The sequence below is a fragment of the Pseudorasbora parva genome, chromosome 16 (genome assembly GCF_024679245.1).
Source record: "Pseudorasbora parva isolate DD20220531a chromosome 16, ASM2467924v1, whole genome shotgun sequence".
Lineage (NCBI taxonomy): Eukaryota > Metazoa > Chordata > Actinopteri > Cypriniformes > Gobionidae > Pseudorasbora > Pseudorasbora parva.
The window spans coordinates 6,175,401-6,196,245 of record NC_090187.1 but is presented as its reverse complement, the minus strand read 5'-3'; the positions used below and the strand labels follow the sequence as shown (position 1 = coordinate 6,196,245).

The 20,845-nt window shown below is 37.0% G+C and overlaps 1 protein-coding gene and 1 long non-coding RNA gene across 2 annotated transcripts; both read right to left on the bottom strand.

The window, feature by feature from the left end:
* Positions 1 to 2,337: 2,337 nt before the first annotated feature.
* Positions 2,338 to 3,165, bottom strand: LOC137043009 (uncharacterized). The gene is made up of 3 exons (XR_010898403.1): positions 3,047 to 3,165; positions 2,815 to 2,891; positions 2,338 to 2,528 (listed from the first exon to the last, which is right to left on the bottom strand). It is a non-coding gene; the product is annotated as an uncharacterized lncRNA (long non-coding RNA).
* A 15,432-nt stretch (positions 3,166 to 18,597) lies between these two features.
* Positions 18,598 to 20,408, bottom strand: LOC137043772 (uncharacterized). Its single transcript, XM_067420189.1, has 4 exons — positions 20,400 to 20,408; positions 19,587 to 20,103; positions 19,257 to 19,472; positions 18,598 to 18,644 (listed from the first exon to the last, which is right to left on the bottom strand). Exons 1-4 carry the CDS (start codon positions 20,406 to 20,408, stop codon positions 18,598 to 18,600), a joined length of 789 nt encoding a protein of 262 aa, XP_067276290.1.
* Between the last annotated feature and the right edge of the window lie 437 nt (positions 20,409 to 20,845).

The window sequence follows — 20,845 nt, the reverse complement described above, 5'->3', positions numbered from 1 at the left end:
TAAAACATACTTTAATGTCAGCTAAATATACACTTAAGTGTGAATTAAATGCAATGTTTTCGGTGTACTTAACACACATTATATGTAATTGATTTCAAATTTATCACATATTAAGTTGAAATAAAATACAATAAGTTGCAATTAAGAGTGATTTTTTGGAACAACTTAAGTGGTACTTAAATACAACTTTATATGTACTTTCATAATCACTTCTAGTGTATTAAAATTGTAATTAAAGTGCACTGCTCAATGTACTGACATCCATTCTACTGTCTTAAAAACAAGCAATTAATATGAACTAAAATATACCTTAACGTAATTTACATGTACACTCTAATATAATGAAATACATTCATAATTACATTTTTCAAATAATACAGCTGCAATTTCGTATAATAAACACATCCAAATTTAAATCCTCTACATTTATTGACAAAACAATCTGTAAAACAAATATACAAAAAAAACTTTTTTTTTGATGCCCAAGAAAAACCCAAAAAACTATTTACACAAACACAAATTCATTTAGAAAGAGTCTGGAGGACAATGAGGATTATATGCAATTATATGTAATTATATGCATTATTATATATCTCCCTCATTCAAAGGTACCTAAATCTACCCATCACAGAAAATTACCTCACACAACAGATGAATAAATACAAACAAATGGAAAGAAAAGAATCGTTTCATGTACAACACTAAGATTCAAAACTTTGGGTAACGTTTAATTAGTTAACTACTTAATTTAACATGAACCTAGAATGAATAATAATATAAACATTTATTTATCTTAGTTAATGTTAATTTCAACATTTACTAATTAGGGGTGTAACGGCACATGTATTCATACCGAACCGGTTCGGTAAAGGACTTCCGGTACAGTGCACGTGTGTACCGAGCGGTACGAATGCAATCTTTAACAGTTAACAGACGGCTTGTTTAATGAGTGGAACACACTTCAATACAAGTTTTCATGAGAACATATGTATTCTGTCAATTTTATCATTAAATTCAAGTGATGCCATATTGATGCTCTTTAATGTGACATGACAGATCACTGTAAAGACACATCAGTTCAAGCAGCACCGCGGCACGAGTGAATGTGATCACCTTGTCATAGTCAAAGAATAAACATGAATTAACATCAGAAGGTATGTTAAGGATACATTACAACTTACTAAAACATATCACATCGTGTAATCGTTCAGTGTTTCAACAGCAGAAAGACGTCGATAAAACACGAGAGAGATGAACACTTTCACTAAATGTATGCATTATATTAGCCTATATATTCATATTCTACTTAACCTGAAAACCTGAAAAAAATCTAACCTATAATTAGATTTATAAGTTAATGCAAAAACGGTCTTATGAGAAGTTTACACGTTTGCATACAATGCAAGTGCAAGTAAGGCCTCCCTATATAGTCTACACTATACAGCATTCTTTGTCGTTTGATTAAACAGAAACAACAAGGCAATTATATATTACATTCTGAATCAAATTATAATCTTTGTGTGCCCTTTGTTAGAGTTAAGCTTGGTAAAACGTCCTTCAAATATGTCGCAGCCTCAGATTGGAATTTGCTCCAGACTGAGTTGAAGCTAAAAGATCTGGTGACATTTAGTCATTTTAAAATTTTACTACATCATTTTGAGAGTAAATTAATGGTGTGTAATTGTTTTTGACTGGTTGTATGTTTTATGTTTTTATGTGCCTTTTTATGTATAACTGTACATGCAAACACAGCTGCCTATCTTGGCCAGGACAGGACATTTTAATCTCAGTGAGTTTTTCTCCTGGTTAAATAAAGGTAATAATAATAATAATTAGTAGAGATATTTTTTATATTATATTTTTAATTCTTTAAGAAACCTTTAGTTTAGGACAATTACAATTTGTTCAGTAAACCAATTAAAAAAAAGAAAGCATTTTTATATTTAGTGTTCTCTCCCCGAACTGTCAGCTTTGTGTACTGTTACACCCCTATTATTAATGCAATCTTAAAATCAAAAGGTGTATATGTTAATTATTTAATGCATTGTTAACTTGCATGAACAATGACTATAAATTTAATTAACTAGCTTTGAACTATAATTTATTAAGCAAGGTCAACAACTATTAATAAACACTGTAAAAAATAAAATAAAATAAATAAATAAAAAGAAATCACTGTTAGATCATGTTGGTCAATACATTAAATAACGTTAACAAATTAGATCTTATTGTAAAGTGTTACTGAACTTATAAGCTTTTAAACCTTTACTAGCACCAAAATTAGGACCAAAAGGTTTATTCTAAAATCTTATTCCAGCATTATAGTGAATGAAAAAAAAAAAAAAAAACCTGAAGAACTCCAAAGGCACACAAAATTGTTTGTCACCAACTATTTTCAAGTTGTTTGGAAAGTGCTGTTTATGTCAATGTCCCAGAAGCTCTCCATCAGTAGGAAACTGGCGCACCATCTCTCCACAGTATATGTGAATGGACATGTTCCAAAGAGGCAGGAAAGCAAAAAAATATACCTTGAGGAAAGAAAAAGAAAACGCAAAGAAAAAAATTGTTTATAAAACAGATCTATCCAGTATTATAATTGGCTCAATTAAATTAAAACGATAGATGTACAGTATATATTCACACAGCAGTATCTGTATGAAAAAAAGAAGAAAAAAAAGAAATAGCCATAAGAGGGATCATAAAAATGAGCATGTTGTCTCTTTTTAATCTAGTACTGCCCTGATGAAGCAGTTTATTCTGCACGGTGTGTGTAAGCTTTTGACCACAACTGCATCCCCCTATGTGATGAATTACCTCAGTCGTCAGGGTAGAATGATTGGAGAGGTTCCTTCACGTATCCCACTGAGCACATCATCTTCACTGACACTGGACTTTAAAAATAGAGAACATTTTAATAATGGTTTTTATTCCTACTTTACAGGGAATTAAACATAACTTAAATATAGATAAATAACCCAAGACCAATGTAAATTGAGAAAAGTATTCTTGCATTTTTCCTCATCTTGCCTTGCAAGTTTCAGCTTACCTTGCACCATCTCCATGAAGGATGTTCCTGTATTTACCACGCCTGGCACAGCAATGCTGCGGCTCCATTCCTTTGGGTGTGTGGCCTGTAAAATATATAATGATTAGGGGATCTGTAAATGCACAAGTTGGAATGTATTACTTACAAATGGACAAGGTGCAAAGCATTTAAAAGCTAAAGACTTGATAGCAATGTTTTAGCTTGTGTCATGGCTGGGCATAAATTCATAATTAACATTAACTTGACCTCATCAAGATGGCTCTGTGATTCCACACAGCTTGCACTGGATCTCCAATAACACATCTGTATTGATCCTACAAAATAAAAAAAATAAAATAAAATAAGCACAAAATATTAAAAACACAAATAGTACTTTAACATCTTACTCTCCAAATGCAAAAAGAAAAGAACATATTAAAATCATTATTTCATTACTGGATGTTGTTATACGTTAAGTTAATATATGGAATAAATGTATATAACGTTAAATGTCTTCTGTCCAATTTAAAAAGTAGGAGTTCGATTCAAATATTGTATGTACAGCAGGCAAATTCATTGAACATGCCCACACCGGCGATCACATTCCGATTTAAGAAATTATTATAATGCAATCTTAGATAACAAGTTACATGAATATGAATAATACAATAAATACATAGGAAACATGATTAACGTTAATTCACCTCCCGAGTCCATAGTGAGTCTATCCTATCTGCGATTAAACTAAATAACTACACCGTAATAGAGAGCTACCATGTTACGGTGAAAATGTAAAATCAAGAGAGCTTATATCAAGATATACTTACTTGACTCGTTATTTGTAGCATATAACGTCTCATCCGTAATGATCCAAACGGTTCACTCCTCTGTTGTCTGTTCTCTTCAGCTTCATTTCCCTCACGCATCGAGATGACGCAATCATGGCGGACCGCGCATTTTTCAAAATCATGACGTAGTATTTTTGGCGCATGCGCATTGAAATATTAAGTATAAATATAAAATAAGATATTTCGTGCATTAAATGTTGATTATAAATCACTTATTAATTATCCATTTCTGTTCAGGTTGTTCTAACACACTGTGTAGTTGGACTGTATTTCAGAGAACTTGACTCATTCACCTAACTAAAAGTCAATCATGTTTAGAGTCTGATTAAAATTAAATGTAGCCTATTTTAACTGAATTTTAATGCAAATTAATTTGGTTTAGATTTGTTCAACTTTTTCTAGCAATTAATGCAATTAAATGTGTGTTTAATCGCCATACAACAACATAATATTGAAAGTATTCTGTACACAGATGTAAAGTAGCCTACAGTACATTAGACAACTCCTCTCATAAAGATTGACAATGTCAAATTATGTAGAATACTGACACTTGTAGTTGAGTTCATAGGAGCTAGTTATAACATAACAGTATGTTGTACTGGAGTGTAAGCGAGTGAAATTTTGAAGAAAAATACATTAACCAATGTAAATTTGGACAACTAATTTAAAAAAAAAGCATTTATTTTCCATGTGCTTTGTCATTAGTAAAATAAGTGTACTTTATGAAACAAACTCATAATTAAAATGGTTTAAGTAAATTTAGGTGTAGACATTATTACAAGGTGCATTTTTAAAAAGCGCACTTAAGTGTGTTTATAAATATTGTCATACAAGTGTACTTTCTTTAAGTGAAAATTAACTAGATATTATTACAAAGCGCACTTATTAAAAGTGCACTAAAGTGGGTTTATAAATATTGTCATGAAAGTGTACTTTTTAAAAGTACAAATTAATTATATATTATTACAAAGTGCACTTATTATAAGTGTACTAAAGTGTGTTTATAAATATTGTCATGAAAGTGTACTTTTTTAAAGTACAAATTAATTATATATTATTACAAAGTACACTTATTATAAGTGTACTAAAGTGTGTTTATAAATATTGTCATGAAAGTGTACATTTTTAAAGTACAAATTAATTATATATTATTACAAAGTACACTTATTATAAGTGTACTAAAGTGTGTTTATAAATATTGTCATGAAAGTGTACATTTTTAAAGTACAAATTAATTATATATTATTACAAAGTACACTTATTATAAGTGTACTAAAGTGTGTTTATAAATATTGTCATGAAAGTGTGCTTTTTAAAGTACAAATTAATTATATATTATTACAAAGTACACTTATTATAAGTGTACTAAAGTGTGTTTATAAATATCGTCATGAAAGTGTACTTTTTAAAGTACAAATTAATTATATATTATTACAAAGTACACTTATTATAAGTGTACTAAAGTGTGTTTAGAAATATTGTCATGAAAGTGTACTTTTTAAAAATACAAATTAATTAGATATTATTACAAAGTGAATTTTAAAAAAGTGTACTTAAGTGTGTTTAGAAATATTGTCATTAAAGTGTATTCTCTTTAAGTACACTTAAGTGGCACTTAATTTTAATTATATCATATTATCTACAAGTGCAGTTTTTAAAAAATATACTTTAAATATATTAAGTGCACAAAAAATACACTTTCAATACAATTAAGCACACTTCTTTTTCACAAGGGTATAGTTGAGCTTCCTTCCATGGTGGGTAAGGAACATCTTGCTGCTGCACAGAAGTGAATGTGTTCACACTTATAGAATGTGTTTGTGCTGTGGTAGATCATTGAAATCTTTTAACGGCAAGAGCAGGCTACTTTTGGGACGGTGAAGTCTTAATGCGCAAATGGGAACCAAGATTGTTAGAACAAAATGAATGGTATACTGTGTATCAGGTTGTTTTGCCTACCAGTTATCGTTCCCAGGTTTTGAAATTGGCACACGAAAATGTTCTTGCTGGGCACCTCAGAGAAAAAATGTTTCAGCACATTGTTAAACACTTTTATTGGCCCGTGTCTAGGTTTTGTCACTCCTGTGATGTCTGCCAGTGTGCGGGCAAACCCAACCAGACTGTTCCAATAGCCCCTCTTAATCCAATTCCTGTCATTTGTGAGCCGTTTGAGAAATTATTAATTGATTGTGGGCCTCTTCCAAAATCAAAAAAATTGGCATCAGTACATTTTAAGAATGATGTGCAATGCCACCCGTTACCCTGGGGGTGTACCGTTACATACTTTAAAAGCACAGGTAGTGTTGAAAGAGATCGTAAAATTCGTTATGACATTCGGTTTGCCTTAGGTAATTGAGACTGCTTGGGGATCGAATTTCACATCTAATGTTTTTGGGCAGATGATGAAGGAGTTAAGGATAGCACACTAGCTGTCTAGCACCTACCACCAAGTCAGTTCTTTTCGCGAATGTTTACAAAAAGCTTGCAAAGTGGCAAAAGCTCATCTAGTCACAGCACTGTCTAAAATGAAGACTCATTTTGAAAAGCGAAGTATCGTAACGATGTCGCAGATACCCCTGATCAGTGTTGTATGCCGTCGTATGCGTGTGCCATATCAACTTGTTAAAACGTTATGTTGCACGTAATTCATCTGAGCCTTCTCTTCCTTTACCAACATTGAAACCCTGTGTTACAGTAACTCCTGCTGGTATTCCTGATGAGGAATTATTACTTGGAACCACTGTCGCCTGGTGTTCGTTTGAATAATTCTGCTATATTGAGTAGTTTGGACTCGTACTTGTATTATTTACCTGAAAATCAGTGTAAGGGTGAGGTTAGGTTGTTGCAGAATAATTTCACCCTGTTTTTTGATGTGCCTGGTAGAACCTGTATAATGTTTCATGACATTGATGTAGGTAATTCTGTGCAGATCAAACAACATCCGTACAGAGTGAATCCTGCAAAGCAAGTGATCATGAGGTCAGAGGTAGTTTACCTGCTGAAAATTGAGCTGGCTGTACCCAGCCGAAGTCCTTGGAGTTCTCTTTGCTTGCTGTTCCTAAAGTCTGATGCTTCTTTTCGCTTTTGTACGGATTATAGAAAAGTTAACAATGTGACAACCTGAGTCATTTCCCTTACCACGAATGGAAGACTGTGTGGATCAAGTCGGTGCTTTCGAGCACCCTTCTAAGACCTAAAATGACAAATGGGACACCCTGCGGTCTCATGGATTTAACAGACATGTGCAAGCTGCAACCATTTTAAGTCCAAAAGACCGAAAGTGCACATGAAGTGTGCAATTTGGGACAGGGACTATGTAGTGTTCTTTTTTTTTTTCTCTTCTGTGCTGTTGCCCTAATGAGCTGATTGCTGGCACCTGATACTTGTTTGCTGATAGCCAGCTAGTGCTTCATTCATTGGCTCTTGGTGAGAAAACCAGCTATAAAAGCCATCAAGGAAGCACAGAGTGGGAGAGGAGAGAAATATAGGACCTCGCTGCAGCACCAGACAATTGTTGCTGGTTGTCTTGTTGTTCACCAACTGATAGATAGTGAATATTCTGAAATCTGTGACAGTCTGTTGTTGTGCTCTTGCTTGCAGTGTTAATTCCAATCCTTAATGTTGTTAATTCACATCACAGTGTTTTATTGATTTTTATTTTGTTAAATGTAATATTTTAATTGTAGTTTGTAGGGAGTAGGGTGCCATTTTCTTTACTAATACCTTTCCCCTGTTTTGGGGAGTTAAGTGCTGTTGTCTTTTTGTTTTTCTTTCGCTGGTTAGGTTTTAAAATTGAGTTAGACAATGTTTTGTTTGTTATTATGACTATGCCGCCACCTGAAGCCATTTTGTGTTCCTCTTTTGGTTTCTTCATACAACCAATCAACTTGCAGTAGTTTTCAGTGGTTATTGGTATTCTTTAGTCCTGGGCACGGGACTGAGAAGCTCCATATAGTCTCTACTTTCATCTTGTTACGTTTTCCCTCAATCCCCTAGACTAATATTGAAACGGGAGGGTAACAAACCCTATTGCACACAGTTTCTAGGAAACATGTTGTTCAACCCGGAACCGTAGCAAAACTTTGTGGATCCGTTTGAGCTTGAACATGCCCCAGCTTCTCATGTTCTGTCCAATCAAATGCTCTCTAGAATCTGAAGCTTCTCGCTCCCTACTTTATAAACAGATGCTGAAGCAAAAGCATTGTTTGTCTAATTCCAATCTATGCTTTCTTATTTGCAGAAATGCAGACACAATGAATAAGTCACACTGCAATGTGCACTTGTTCATGTGGAACGAACTTATGAATAAATGTTTCTTTTACAAGACTGTTTTATGTGGTGAATGATTTGTAACTCAAACTCTGTCACAACATGCTTTGAGGCTTTCCAGAGATACATTAGATACATTTTCACATACTGACAAATGGCTGTCTAGCAGAAGTTATGCAGAAAGCCCTTATATGGAGATGGTTTTGGTGTTTTAATGGTAATTTCTACTGCAGGCACACTCTCACCCATCTAGAATAATCCTGATTCATCAACATTAGTTTGGAGGTACGAAACAAATTTACGAGAACGCTCAAGACAAAGGGCCCTATCGTAAACCTGCCGCAATGAGATGCAAGGCACGACTCAAGGGATTTTTGCTAGTTTTTAGCCCAACGCAGTTACCATTTTCATGTCCAGTGCTGGTCTGAATACAAAGTGTGTTCAGGACTATGTTTTGAGGACCTGAAATTGACTCCGCCATTGACCAACAAAAACCTGGTCTAAAGTCAATAGTGCAGTATTTTTTTGTGTTATTTAAAGGGTGTTGTTAGTAATATGTGCCTATAGGAAAGTGAACGGCACACATACACTTTGCTTATAACGCACACAGGGATGTGCAGTGACACAAACCTTTTTAAATATTACAAAATAAATGATTTCTCTCTGGAGAAGCGTTGACTGTAACTAGACTCTAACTGGTTTATTGTTTTATTGGTTTATTACACCCAACACACACACAACTCATTAAGAAACTAGGTACACCCCTTTTGGACCATCCACCTGGTGCATTTTTTTTTTTTTTTTGGCCATTAAAATAAAGTTATTAAAATGAATTCAGACATGCACTGGGCCATGCATTTCAGACCGTGGATAGTTAAAATAGGGCCCTAGTCTCTTTGTTTTCCTCCCTCTAACTGTATTAGCTTTACAACTTCCCTAACTGCTTCACCTAAAACTAAAACACTATTTTTGTTTCACCTGGCAAGTGCTTGAATTTCCATCAGAATTACAAACATACTTCGGAGAAGAATTTCCTATTCAAGCAAAAGTGTGCTGTTCACGCATTGTTCCAAGGCTTTAAACATGGCCACCGTTGTCATAGATATCTGACTGCAGAGATGATGCCCGATCTGTGCTCTGTTCCTGCAGCCTTACGACAGACCCAAATGATATTGTGTAAGCTTCAAAGCACTGTAAGCCGCTTCCAGGAAACAAGAAGAGTGACATTAGTATTCAGTGTCTGGCCTCCCGCTCATGTAAAACGACTTCAAACACAGAGCCCACCTGAGGGAGAGCCACCTCAGTAAATACCTCACACATTAGATCTTTTTAATAATGAATTCTTACTCCATACCTCCCACTCTGAATGGGGAGAGCTGCTGGAGCTGTATCAAAAGAAAGCGGCTGTCTCATTAGCGTAGCCTCCACTCAGCTTCGAGTCTGAGGATTCATTTGGCTTGTCAGTGCTTCTTGTAGCACAATGACTCGGAAGCCTTGAAAACCAAAGTGCTTAGAGGATGTGTGATTCATGCAAGGATGTTTCTAATTGGTTTGATTTCCCTCCTCTAATGTTTTGCTAATTTGCTAATCAATTAGTTTGCTGGCCTCTCTGACTTTGAAGTGAGCACACAGTGGTTAAATGTGGTAAACAATGAACAGTCATGTCATCAGATGCCGTACAGGTCTGAAATTAGAAAGAAACTGGCTGGTTCTTGGTCTCCTTTTCCATTGTCTCCTAATAAAAAAGTAATTCCTGTAAAGTCAAAACATATTATAGTACATATACAGTCTATCGTGGTCCAAGATGAACACTCGCCAAGTGTCAAATTCGAGTATTGGCTTCGGCCAGTAAGCAAATCAGATTTACTCACCAGGTGGTCGGCAACTTAATAAGGAGCTACAACATAGTACATGATTTAAATTCAATTGTAAGAACAATAACCTGACCCTCACTGGTGTTGTGTGCAATACACATAAAACCAATTACTAAATATCCGCTGTGACGTTACACATCATGTAACAATTTATACCTCAGTGGAATTTACCATCAAATGGAGTGACAAGTTTTTCTCACATTAAGCCACCAAAATGAAAAAAAAAATGAAAAAAACAATAAAGTTGATTTAACACTGCAGGTCTTAACACACAGATCCAAGCTTTGGACACGATGTCCAATCATTTGTCCCACCTGTTTACAGATATTACCGACTGTGCTAACATTAATGCCCCACAAAGCTCTAAGGCCTAGGCAGTCAGTCGGCACTATTTCATGTTGTTGACATGTTTAAGTAGTCCTCGTGTGTTTAATAGGAAAAAAAGAGCCATGACATTATGACATGTCTATGGCCTAATAGTGTTTTTGCACATTGTATGTTGAATTATGCTTTCTTCTTTCCATGTCTCCTTGCTGCAAAATATATAATATAGTGCAACTTTTGGTTTTGAAAACTATGGAAACTGAACCACACCAGCTACGAAGTAAATCACTATATTACAAACATTGCTAATGTATAAAGAAATAAATTACATAATGTGGACTGATGGCTTCAACAAAAGGCTACTATTAAAAACATCATAGCTCACAGCAGGTCTATCTTTAATGGCTTTATAAGTTATTGTTCAAAATCAATTCCCCTATTAAGAAAATTAATGTGATTTTACTTCTGGAACCTGACTCTATTGGTCGACAGTATAACTGTGGATTGACTCAATAGCCGCATTTCCATTACCCTTCAAATTGCACAAACTGAAATTGTGAATTGAAAATACGCCCAATGGAAACTTGGCAATTTTGCAAAAACTCCCATATATCGCAAAAAAGTTTTTACGCTCTCATGAGGTGGTTTTTCAGGCAATTCGAAAAAGGACATTTTCGCAAAACTGCAATGGAAACGTTTTTTTGCATTTACAGGTGCGGTGCCGCATTGCTGCAACATAGGGCCTATATATTATTTTTTCCACTCATTTGTGTCGTTATAACAACTTAACAAGATATAATGTAGTTAAAAGGACATATTTTCTCTTAATAAGGACAGTGGGGTAACTTTAACCTAGTAATGACGGACCCCGGTGCAGCCACAAATAATATATAAGCCTACTGTAATTAAGACATATATTCAAGAAATGTATTAAAACAGAAAGAGCTACAGCTTCAGCCTTACTCAAAGGCAGAGGAAACAGGCCAGCTACACACATCCTTCCAGACGATATTGGGTTGCTTCTTATTTAATATATTGGCAATTAATTGATGAAATATCGATTAAAATAAAAATACAATTTATACAAAACTAAATAATTTTTTTAAGAAAGACTTTCTAGAAAAGAAAACTCGAAGTGGTCAAAATCATGTGACCCCCCAAGTCTCAAACATATTGCGAATCTTATATCTTACTTATGATGCTCACTTTTCATAATCAACATATAAATTAAAATAATAATATTACAAGCTAATGTTTAGGCCTAAACGTAGCCTATTTAGTTTTGTAGTTAAGCTGTTTTCTTAAACCCACCACCGGTAAAAGCGTGGACGTTTTCTCATTTTTTCCTTCTTCCTTTAAGTTTTTTATCGACATTTAAGAAATATCACAAAAGTTTTTCGCAAATCTGTAATGGAAACGCAGCTAATGACTGAAAGATTGACATAATGACTGTGTAATATGAAAGGGAAGGAGATGCGGTTTTGAAAAGTAGAGTTTACTTATAATTAAAGGTACCCTAGAATGAGTTGAAACAATATTTTAAATTGTTCTCCGAGATCTACATAGAGGGTGTGTGGTTTATTTAAGGGCAAAAATTGTCCAGATACAGTTTTACAGGTCCATTTACAACCCTAGAAATTGTCCCTAGAATGAGATGGGTTGTTTTTGCCTTATTTGGAAGGGTCATGAATATTAATGTTGTGCTCTGCTCTGATTGGCTCATTTCAGTAGCTCGCACAAGTGCATTTATACAAGTGCATTTATTCAGCAAACACAATCACAGACAGCACTAGTGGCTGTGAGTCCTGACAGAACACAGATCGACTAAATGACAGTTTAAGAAGAAAATCTCAAATGGAGATGGCTGAAATGCAGCTTACTTGTTTATTGATGTTTCAGATCATCCGCACACGTGAGAAAGAGCTAGCGTGCATATGGTTGCCAGAATGGACTTCTGTTAATTCGTTTTTCAGTGGTATTTTTCAAGCACAAGATTTACACATGAAGGAGGAAACAATGGTGTTTAAGGCTCATGGTATGTTAGTTCCATGTACAGAACTCTTATTATTCAGGTAAATACAGTTTTCCATTCTAGGGCACCTTTAAATACATTTTAATTGTTGTTGTTTTTCCGTGTATAAAAGTATATTTGTATAAAAACAGCTTCATGGCCAGTAAAACCAATTTATGGCCATTCTTTTTTTTTTTACTCTAAATCAGTTCTTGCACACAACTGCTCGCTGAATAACACAGAATAACATATTGTCACATGTCCAGTAAATTACCACCATCACGTTTACTTCTAGGAGTCCTGCTGACCAAAACAGACAAACACAGGATGTGGTTTGCAAAGACTGCAGAGATAATATGTGATGTGATCGTGAAAGTGTGAATCCTTTTGCCAATTTGCATAAGCAAATTAGACTTTCCAAGTGGTACAGGGATAAAGCGTATGGTTAAAACAGTCAAAGGTGATGTTATTTACCTATTATATTTGAGCCCACTGTGGACATAGAAGAGGCTGATGACACGAGCATGTGCATACTGTGCACCTCACAACAGGACATGTAAAGAACATGGGCAAACAAACATGGTTTCAGCCAATCAATAAGCATTTCACACTGGGAGAAGTATTCTTGACTACATGCTGTTATCAGCAATTACACACATCAGAGCAATCCAAGCACTAACTACACATCACAACAATGGCACTGGCCAGATTGCATCCCTCGTACTACATTAAAAGTCTGCACTTTTATTCAGTGAGAGAGAAAGAGATGCAATGAGGCTGAAGGCCCCCCAGGGTAAAAGACCTTACTATATATGATGCTGGGCTGGTAGAGGGGAAAATGCAGAATGTCTGAACTACACTACATTCTTTTCCATAAGGAGAATTATGTGCCATGTGGAATAGGTCTGTAGTGCTAATAAAATAATGAGTTAAAAGATAATCTGGAAAAAAAGGTGTTCTGCCTCTCTCCGCACTGCATGTTCCTTGTATTTTCACGCTTTTCTTTCTTTCTATTCTTATATCATGAAAAAAGAAAAAAGTCCAAAATGATTAAATAAACAAAGCACTTTTTTTAGCATAGCTTGCTTACACACACACACACACACACACACACACACACACACACACACACACACACACACACACAAACACAAAGGGGCCTAACGTGTGCCAAGAAAACATCCCCCACACCATTACACCACCACCACCAGCCTGCACAGTGGTAACAAGGCATGATGAATCCATGTTCTCATTCTGTTTATGCCAAATTCTGACCATCTGAATGTCTCAACAGAAATCGAGTCTCATCAGACCAGGCAACATTTTTCCAGTCTTAAACTGTCCAAGTGGCTAAACGCATCTCGTTGTCATGTTACACAGCATTTTGTGTCTGTTAAGAGGCACAAACACACCCTTTACATTTGTTCCCACATAACTCCTGTTTTATCCGAGTGGGAGCTCTGGGCATTAACTGTAACAGCTCTGTGTTGAAGCACCAAACCGGTTCGTTTTTTTTTGTTTTTGTTTTTTTGTTTTTTCCTTTTTTTCTATAGACTGTACTCACAAAGGTATAACGATCAAGATTAACTTAAAAAATCCCCGGAGTTGTCCTTTAGTGAGAAATTGAACAGGTGTTCCTAATAATCATTTAGGTGAAATTATATATATATATATATATATATATATATATATATATATATATATATATATATATATATTCACCTAAAGGTATTTACACAGTATATATTGTCCCTGAAATATATTTTAGAAAAAACATGATTTTCCTTTAGGGAGCTTTTATCCTGTTTGTACATTATTACAAATGCAAGCCTAGACAGATACAGTGTATGTCAATTCTTTAAGGTTCACTTTGTCACAGAAATGGTCTGTCCTCTTGGTAGCACATGTTTCGGAAATGATAACTCCACTGTCAGCTCACATCAATCACGGATATTCATTTCTGAAATGAACTGTAAAGAGAGTTTTCGGACTAGTGGTCAGGAACAGCGGGGTGACAGAAAGGCTGTGGTGTTCTCAAGCATGCAGAGAGGAGGATGAAATGAGAAGACACAACAGACAGTCTCTCAGAACTCTGTGATAGAGTAGATACGGTGCTTAGACCCTAAAATAAATGTTAAAATCAGAAGGAATATGTATATCCGGAAATAGAAGATCCCTGGTGACCTTTTTTTAAAGTGCCCCTATTATGGTTTTTCCAGTATTTCTTTTCATGTAGTGTGTAATAGGGGTTGCACAGACTAGTTGACTAATTCACTAGTTGACCTTATGCTCTGCCATGGCACTTTAAGCATGACCGTCGACTAAGCTGCTGACCTATAGTGGGCGCAACAGGATAAGCCATTTCCTGACATGCACGCTCCGTTTCCAACAGTTAATATGATTATCGTGCAACTTTATCTGTATCTGATTCAGAATGAGCATTTGCCTAGAAATCTAGACGCACCCTAGCAGCAGCAAATCTAATCTGCCGCGAGTATCATCTAGCAACTCTCAATACAGATTTGAGCTGTAAAACCCAAAGTCTGTTCAGGCCAATCACATCGTGTATAGAGTCGGTGGGCGGGGCTTAACATAGGGACGGCAGAGGTGAAGGCTACTAGCAAACACAGAGGCTGTCTAACAGCAATTTTTCGAATCAGCTTTGACCGCTACTCTGGAAGTCATGAACGGCACTGAAGTCATTCTTAAAAAGGGAAGATGTGTTCAGAGTTTTGCCGACCGGATACGGCGAATGTTTAATCTATCAACAAGCTCCGCTTCACATTTCTCTGGTTGGTGTAGCGCTATCCTATCGCGTGCAGAGGGAGTTTGAAAGACAACCGTTTATTCCGCCCCTCGGATTGAGCTGTCAATGGTAAGTTTCCAGACCAAACATCTTGATGTGGGTCTGGCTTGTCAGGCTAAATGAGCATAAATCTGTGAGAAATATAATGACCCAAAGTCAAAATAACTGATTAAAAAAGCTTAGCAAGCAATAAGTCTATATTATAGCTTATTATAGCAATAACCTTTTGGGCAGCGCTGTGTCATATACCATAGCTGTCCTGTGCAAAGAAAACCCACGCTTGGGTCTCAGCTCAAGGTTCTGGCTTATTTGTTAATTAATGACGTCATCAGGGACTAGATGTCGACTCGGCTTTCCTCACATTAATGTCAACTTTAAAAAAGTCCTTCAACCCCTAGTGTGTAATGTAGTTTGTTAATGTAAAAGTTCTGCAAGTTTGGGATGAAAGTGCATGATAAATAAAGTTATTGTCTCGCAAAAGAAAGAATCGACTCTGATCCGCCTATATGAGTCAACTGTATTTCGAATTCCACTGCATTACTGTTCTATGTCTCTAGAAAAGACATTTGCATAATGCCCGCCTTGTAATTTGTCCGCCCGTGAAAAACTTGACCCGCCCACAAATGCATCATTTTACTAATGACTGCTTCTCAAATCTCAGAGTTTATTTGGACCGGCTTCCTCCTCAGAATCCCAACCTGTAAGTATAAATAATTATTGATGTATATATTTTCTACCGGGTGTCCGGGTTACATCCAGTATGGGGGTGTGCAAGAGATCTGCACGGTGGAAGGCAACATCAATAGTCTAAAATACCAAGAAATCTTAGCTACCTCTTATTCCCAAGCATAAAAGAGGCCAAATTCTGGAGCAGGACGGTGCTCTATCGCATACTTCCATCTCCACATCAAAGTTCCTCAAGGTGAAGAAGATCAAGATGCTCCAGGATTGGCCAGCCCAGTCACCAGACATGAACATCATTGAGCATATGTGGGGTAGGATGAAAGAGGATGCATGGAAGACGAAACCAAAGAATATTGATGAACTCTGGGAGGCATGCAAGACTGCTTTCTTAGCTATTTCTGATGACTTCATTAATAAATTGTATGAATCCTTGCCAAACCGCATGGATGCAGTCCTTCAAGCTCATGGAAGTCATACAAGATATTAAATTTGAATCTCACAGCACCACAACTTAATTTGCTGACATATTTTTGTATTTGCAGTAAATTTGTTCAATTTCTGTATAGGCAACAAAACTTTTGTCTTGCCAAAATTTGACCTTTCTGTCTTGATTAAATGATAAATATTTTTTCTGTGAAAATTATTTATTTCAGTGCATTAAACATCATTTGGGAGGGTTTTAGCTTTTCATATGAGCTATTTCTAACACCAATTAATTAATTAAAAGTTAGGTTAATATCAGGTATTTCTAGAAAATAGATAAGCGATAAGACTTTTGTCAGGGACTGTAGTTTTGTGTTTTATATTGTTTAGGTCTCCGGCTAACTGTCTTACTGAAATAGTTAATGCTAATCAGCTGTAGGCCACTATTACCTAAAACTGTGTCTGTTAATTGACCGTCATTCTTACTACTTTGAGTAAAGATAAAGGATGGAGCAAGATTTATTTCACAAATGTTTATGCTACATAAGTTATTCACATTAGTGCTCAGCTAACATACGCACCGTTATTGATGCAGTTCCTGCATGTGCACCGCAATAAATTAGAAATATACAAAAGTGTTTGCCGATGGACATTCTTGTTAATGCTGAGGGTGAGGAATTACTGTTGCAACCTCTCATAATGTGCCTCAAAATGAGCAGCGCATCACTGAGAAATGTCCATGCGGTTTATTGTCTAAGGGCTTGGATTTACAGCTTTCACCTAGTGGACAATAAAACAGGTGATTGATCAGTATCCCACAACACAGTGTGTTCAGTTTGACCTTCCATTGCCAGTGTGATATATGAGCTGAAAGTAATATCAGTTTTAAATGTGTCCTTTTCAATCATTACTTAATCAGACTGTCAGGTTCATACCAACTTAAAATAAAACAACTGTTTTTTTTTTTCTCAGATGAGAAATGGATGACATTTGCTGACTTAAGCATGAAACACACAATGTCATGCTACATCACAGTAAGCACCCAGTATTCAATTTCTATTTAATTTTCAAGTAATTTTCTTTCTTTCTTTCTTTCTTTCTTTCTTTCTTTCTTTCTTTCTTTCTTTCTCTTCTTCTCTGTTCTGGACAGTTTGAGAGCGTTTGTGACAAATGAAAAAAAATAAGAATGCAAAATAAGTTCTTCAAACAGACACCTCAGCAGCATCGGCAGATGAAAAATAACTACAGCCTGCTTGCAACACCAAATCACATACTACTGCATTAATATTTAGTTCTTTATTATGCTGACTTTTAGTTTACTTTTTGACATTGACTTTTCATAGTGATAAATAACTTAATAAGAGGAAATATAATTAATCTCAGGTTGAAGGCACAAGAGTAATTAGTTGCTTTTCTTCTAAAAAAAATGATCCCATTTGATGCTGCAGTGGGGATTCAGTGTGATTATAAAAACACTGTATTCTGACTGAGCTCCATTACTGAACAGACTGGCCATTTATTGAAAGTAAATATTTAAACACTTAATTATATCTCTGATTTGCTTCGATAATTTTGAGGCACACAGTTATTTTCAGATATTCTATTTTCTTTCGTCAAATTACAAATGAATTATGAACTCAAATATTTGACTCTGACAAACTTCATCTTTCACAGTGCAATGGTTGGTTGGTTTTTGCACCTGTTAGTTCTATTCATCATAATGTATGTCCACTTAGTGTTGGGGAAAGTTACTTTTAAAAGTAATGCATTTCAATATTGTGTTAACAAAATTTCCCCTAGAGCCATTTTCCTGGTTTCCTGGCAGTAGGAAGTCTGAAGCGATGGAAGCCAGCAAACAGCGACGTCATTTAAAGCTGCAGTAGGGAGTTTTTAGAAAAACGTTGACTTAATCTTGGAACATACTCTGCAAGAACAAAGACATTTGTTTGTTTTCTCAAGGTGGCAAGAACAAGAATTTAGTTTGTTCTGGCCAGTACATTCCATACTTCATGAGAAAATCAGGTGCCGACCATCTGCGTTTCTCCGCATTAACCACTCCTACTTTAAACCTATGACCAATCACACAATAGTTCTCGGACACCCGCAAGAAAAAAATTCTGCTCAGACGATGTGTCGAGAACAAGCTGCGAGAACTCCCAAACCAGGTCTGCTTAATTTTGTTCTCACAGCCCTGGGAGCGAGAACTTTTTTCTCTGTTCTTGCGGAGTATGTTATAGCCTTTATCCTGAAAATTTGAACAAGCATAACTCACAGGTCACTTCCCCTTCCTCTCTGCTGCACAACAGCCCTCCCCCATCACAGCTACTCCCCCATCACAGCTCCTCCCCCATCACAACGGAGCCGGCCGTGAACGCGCAGGCTAGAAAGCAAACAGTTATGGCACATTCACTGGTACAGACGAAACATCAACAATATCATTTAAATTGACTATGGCCTGCCCATACTTTGACTACAAACTTGGCCCTCAAAACATTACGTATTTTGCAATATATGTAATGTAACTATGTTGCACTATTTATATAAGTAATAAATAGCTAGTACGATAATATAACGGTAACTAACATTACAGTATGCAAGTAATTATTCTATCGATACGTAATGCTACATTAGGTTTGCTAGTACATTATTTCACCAACATGACAAGCCAGTGAATTAGGTTTCAATAGTTGCTTTGCACTGTGCGTGACATTTTATCTGTATGTTATGCAGCTAGAGTTTTGACACAGAGTCAATGGGCTCCGACGAGGAATTCACACCCACACCAACTTCGAGGAATGAAACAAGTCAAGCTGGGATACTTGTCAAGCAGAAATGTGGCTAACTCTGCATCGGTTTTTAATCCTTTCAGGACACGTTAGGTCCCTCCACTTCGGAAAAATCGCTTCGATGTTTACCCTCATTTTATTTTGGGATCTTTCTAATTCTTTTTTTGTGTGTTTTTTATCATCGTCATCTGTCTTTTTCCGTTTACCCGTCTTTATTTTATGAGCAGGTGCCACTCGAGGAATTGGCAGTTTGGATTGTTTGTCCGCCATTGTCATGTTCACACAAAGAAATAGGTGCGAGGACTCAAGTGCAAGAAGAATAATATTTATCTTCTCCGGCATCTCCGGCCCAGCGCTGTCCACCGGAACAGAGTCCACCGGCACAGGGACCACCGGCACTGGGACCACCAGAACACGATCCACTGGCACAGGGACCACCGGTATAGGGACCACCGGCACAGGGACCACAGGAACACGATCCACCGGTACAGGGACCACCGGAACACGATCCACCGGTACAGGGACCACAGGAACACGATCCACCGGTACAGGGACCACCGGAACACGATCCACCGGTACAGGGACCACCGGAACACGATCCACCGGCATTGCAACCATCGGCACAGGGACCACCGGAACACGATCCACTGGTACAGGGACCACAGGAACACGATCCACCGGTACAGGGACCACCGGAACACGATCCACCGGTACAGGGACCACAGGAACACGATCCACCGGTACAGGGACCACCGGAACACGTTCCACCGGTACAGGGACCACCGGAACACGATCCACCGGCATTGCAACCATCGGCACAGGGACCACCGGAACACGATCCACCGGTACAGGGACCACAGGAACACGATTCACCGGTACAGGGACCACCGGAACACGATCCACCGGCACAGGGACCACCGGAACACGTTCCACCGGTACAGGGACCACCGGAACACGATCCACCGGCATTGCAACCATCGGCACAGGGACCACCGGAACACAATCCACCGGCACAGGGACCACCGGAACACGATCCACTGGAATAGGGATCACCTGAACACAGTCAGTGTGTCAGACTGTCTTTCTAAATCATGTAATACTGTCAGTCCCGCCGATGGCCTTCTTGATGCATCAGTGAATCAAGTCCGTGACTAAAACGATCAACTTCACGTCATTTCTGTTAGCAGCATGAAACAAATCTGTTATTTAAATGATTAAACTACAGAGAGCGATCAAAGAACACTCTTTATAATGTTCGGATCTGTCAATCAGACATATATCTGCAGTGCACACTTGCCCAAACTGCCATTAAAATGAATGAGGCTGTTATGCTCAACAGAAGCTCTTACTGTATTCATGTCGTGTGCTTGCTGTTAGCTGTGGTAAAAGCCTTTTGTGAAAGAAATAACATTGCAAAGTTCACTCGGGTTTATTCAGAGCTCTCGGATACAAACAAGATAAACATGTGTTCTCAACAACTCGGTACTATAACACTTTCTCAGTAATCTTTCCCCAGCTCAGTCTCTGTCTCTCTCGACTGGCAGACAGTGAGGGCTGCTGCTGCGCGCCTCAACAAACCACACCCCCTTCGCACTTAATCTCATTTCAAATGCAAAGATGTCAGCCAATCACAACAGTGGGTGTTTTCACTGAAGTCTCACAGCAGACACGCCCCTTAAAACAAAGACCTGTGTCAGGTCTTAAAGTGACCGCAGCCTAATATACCTGCTCCCTAATTATGATAATATTATAAGAAAATGTATATAGCAGTTTTCCGCATGGTATTGACATTAAT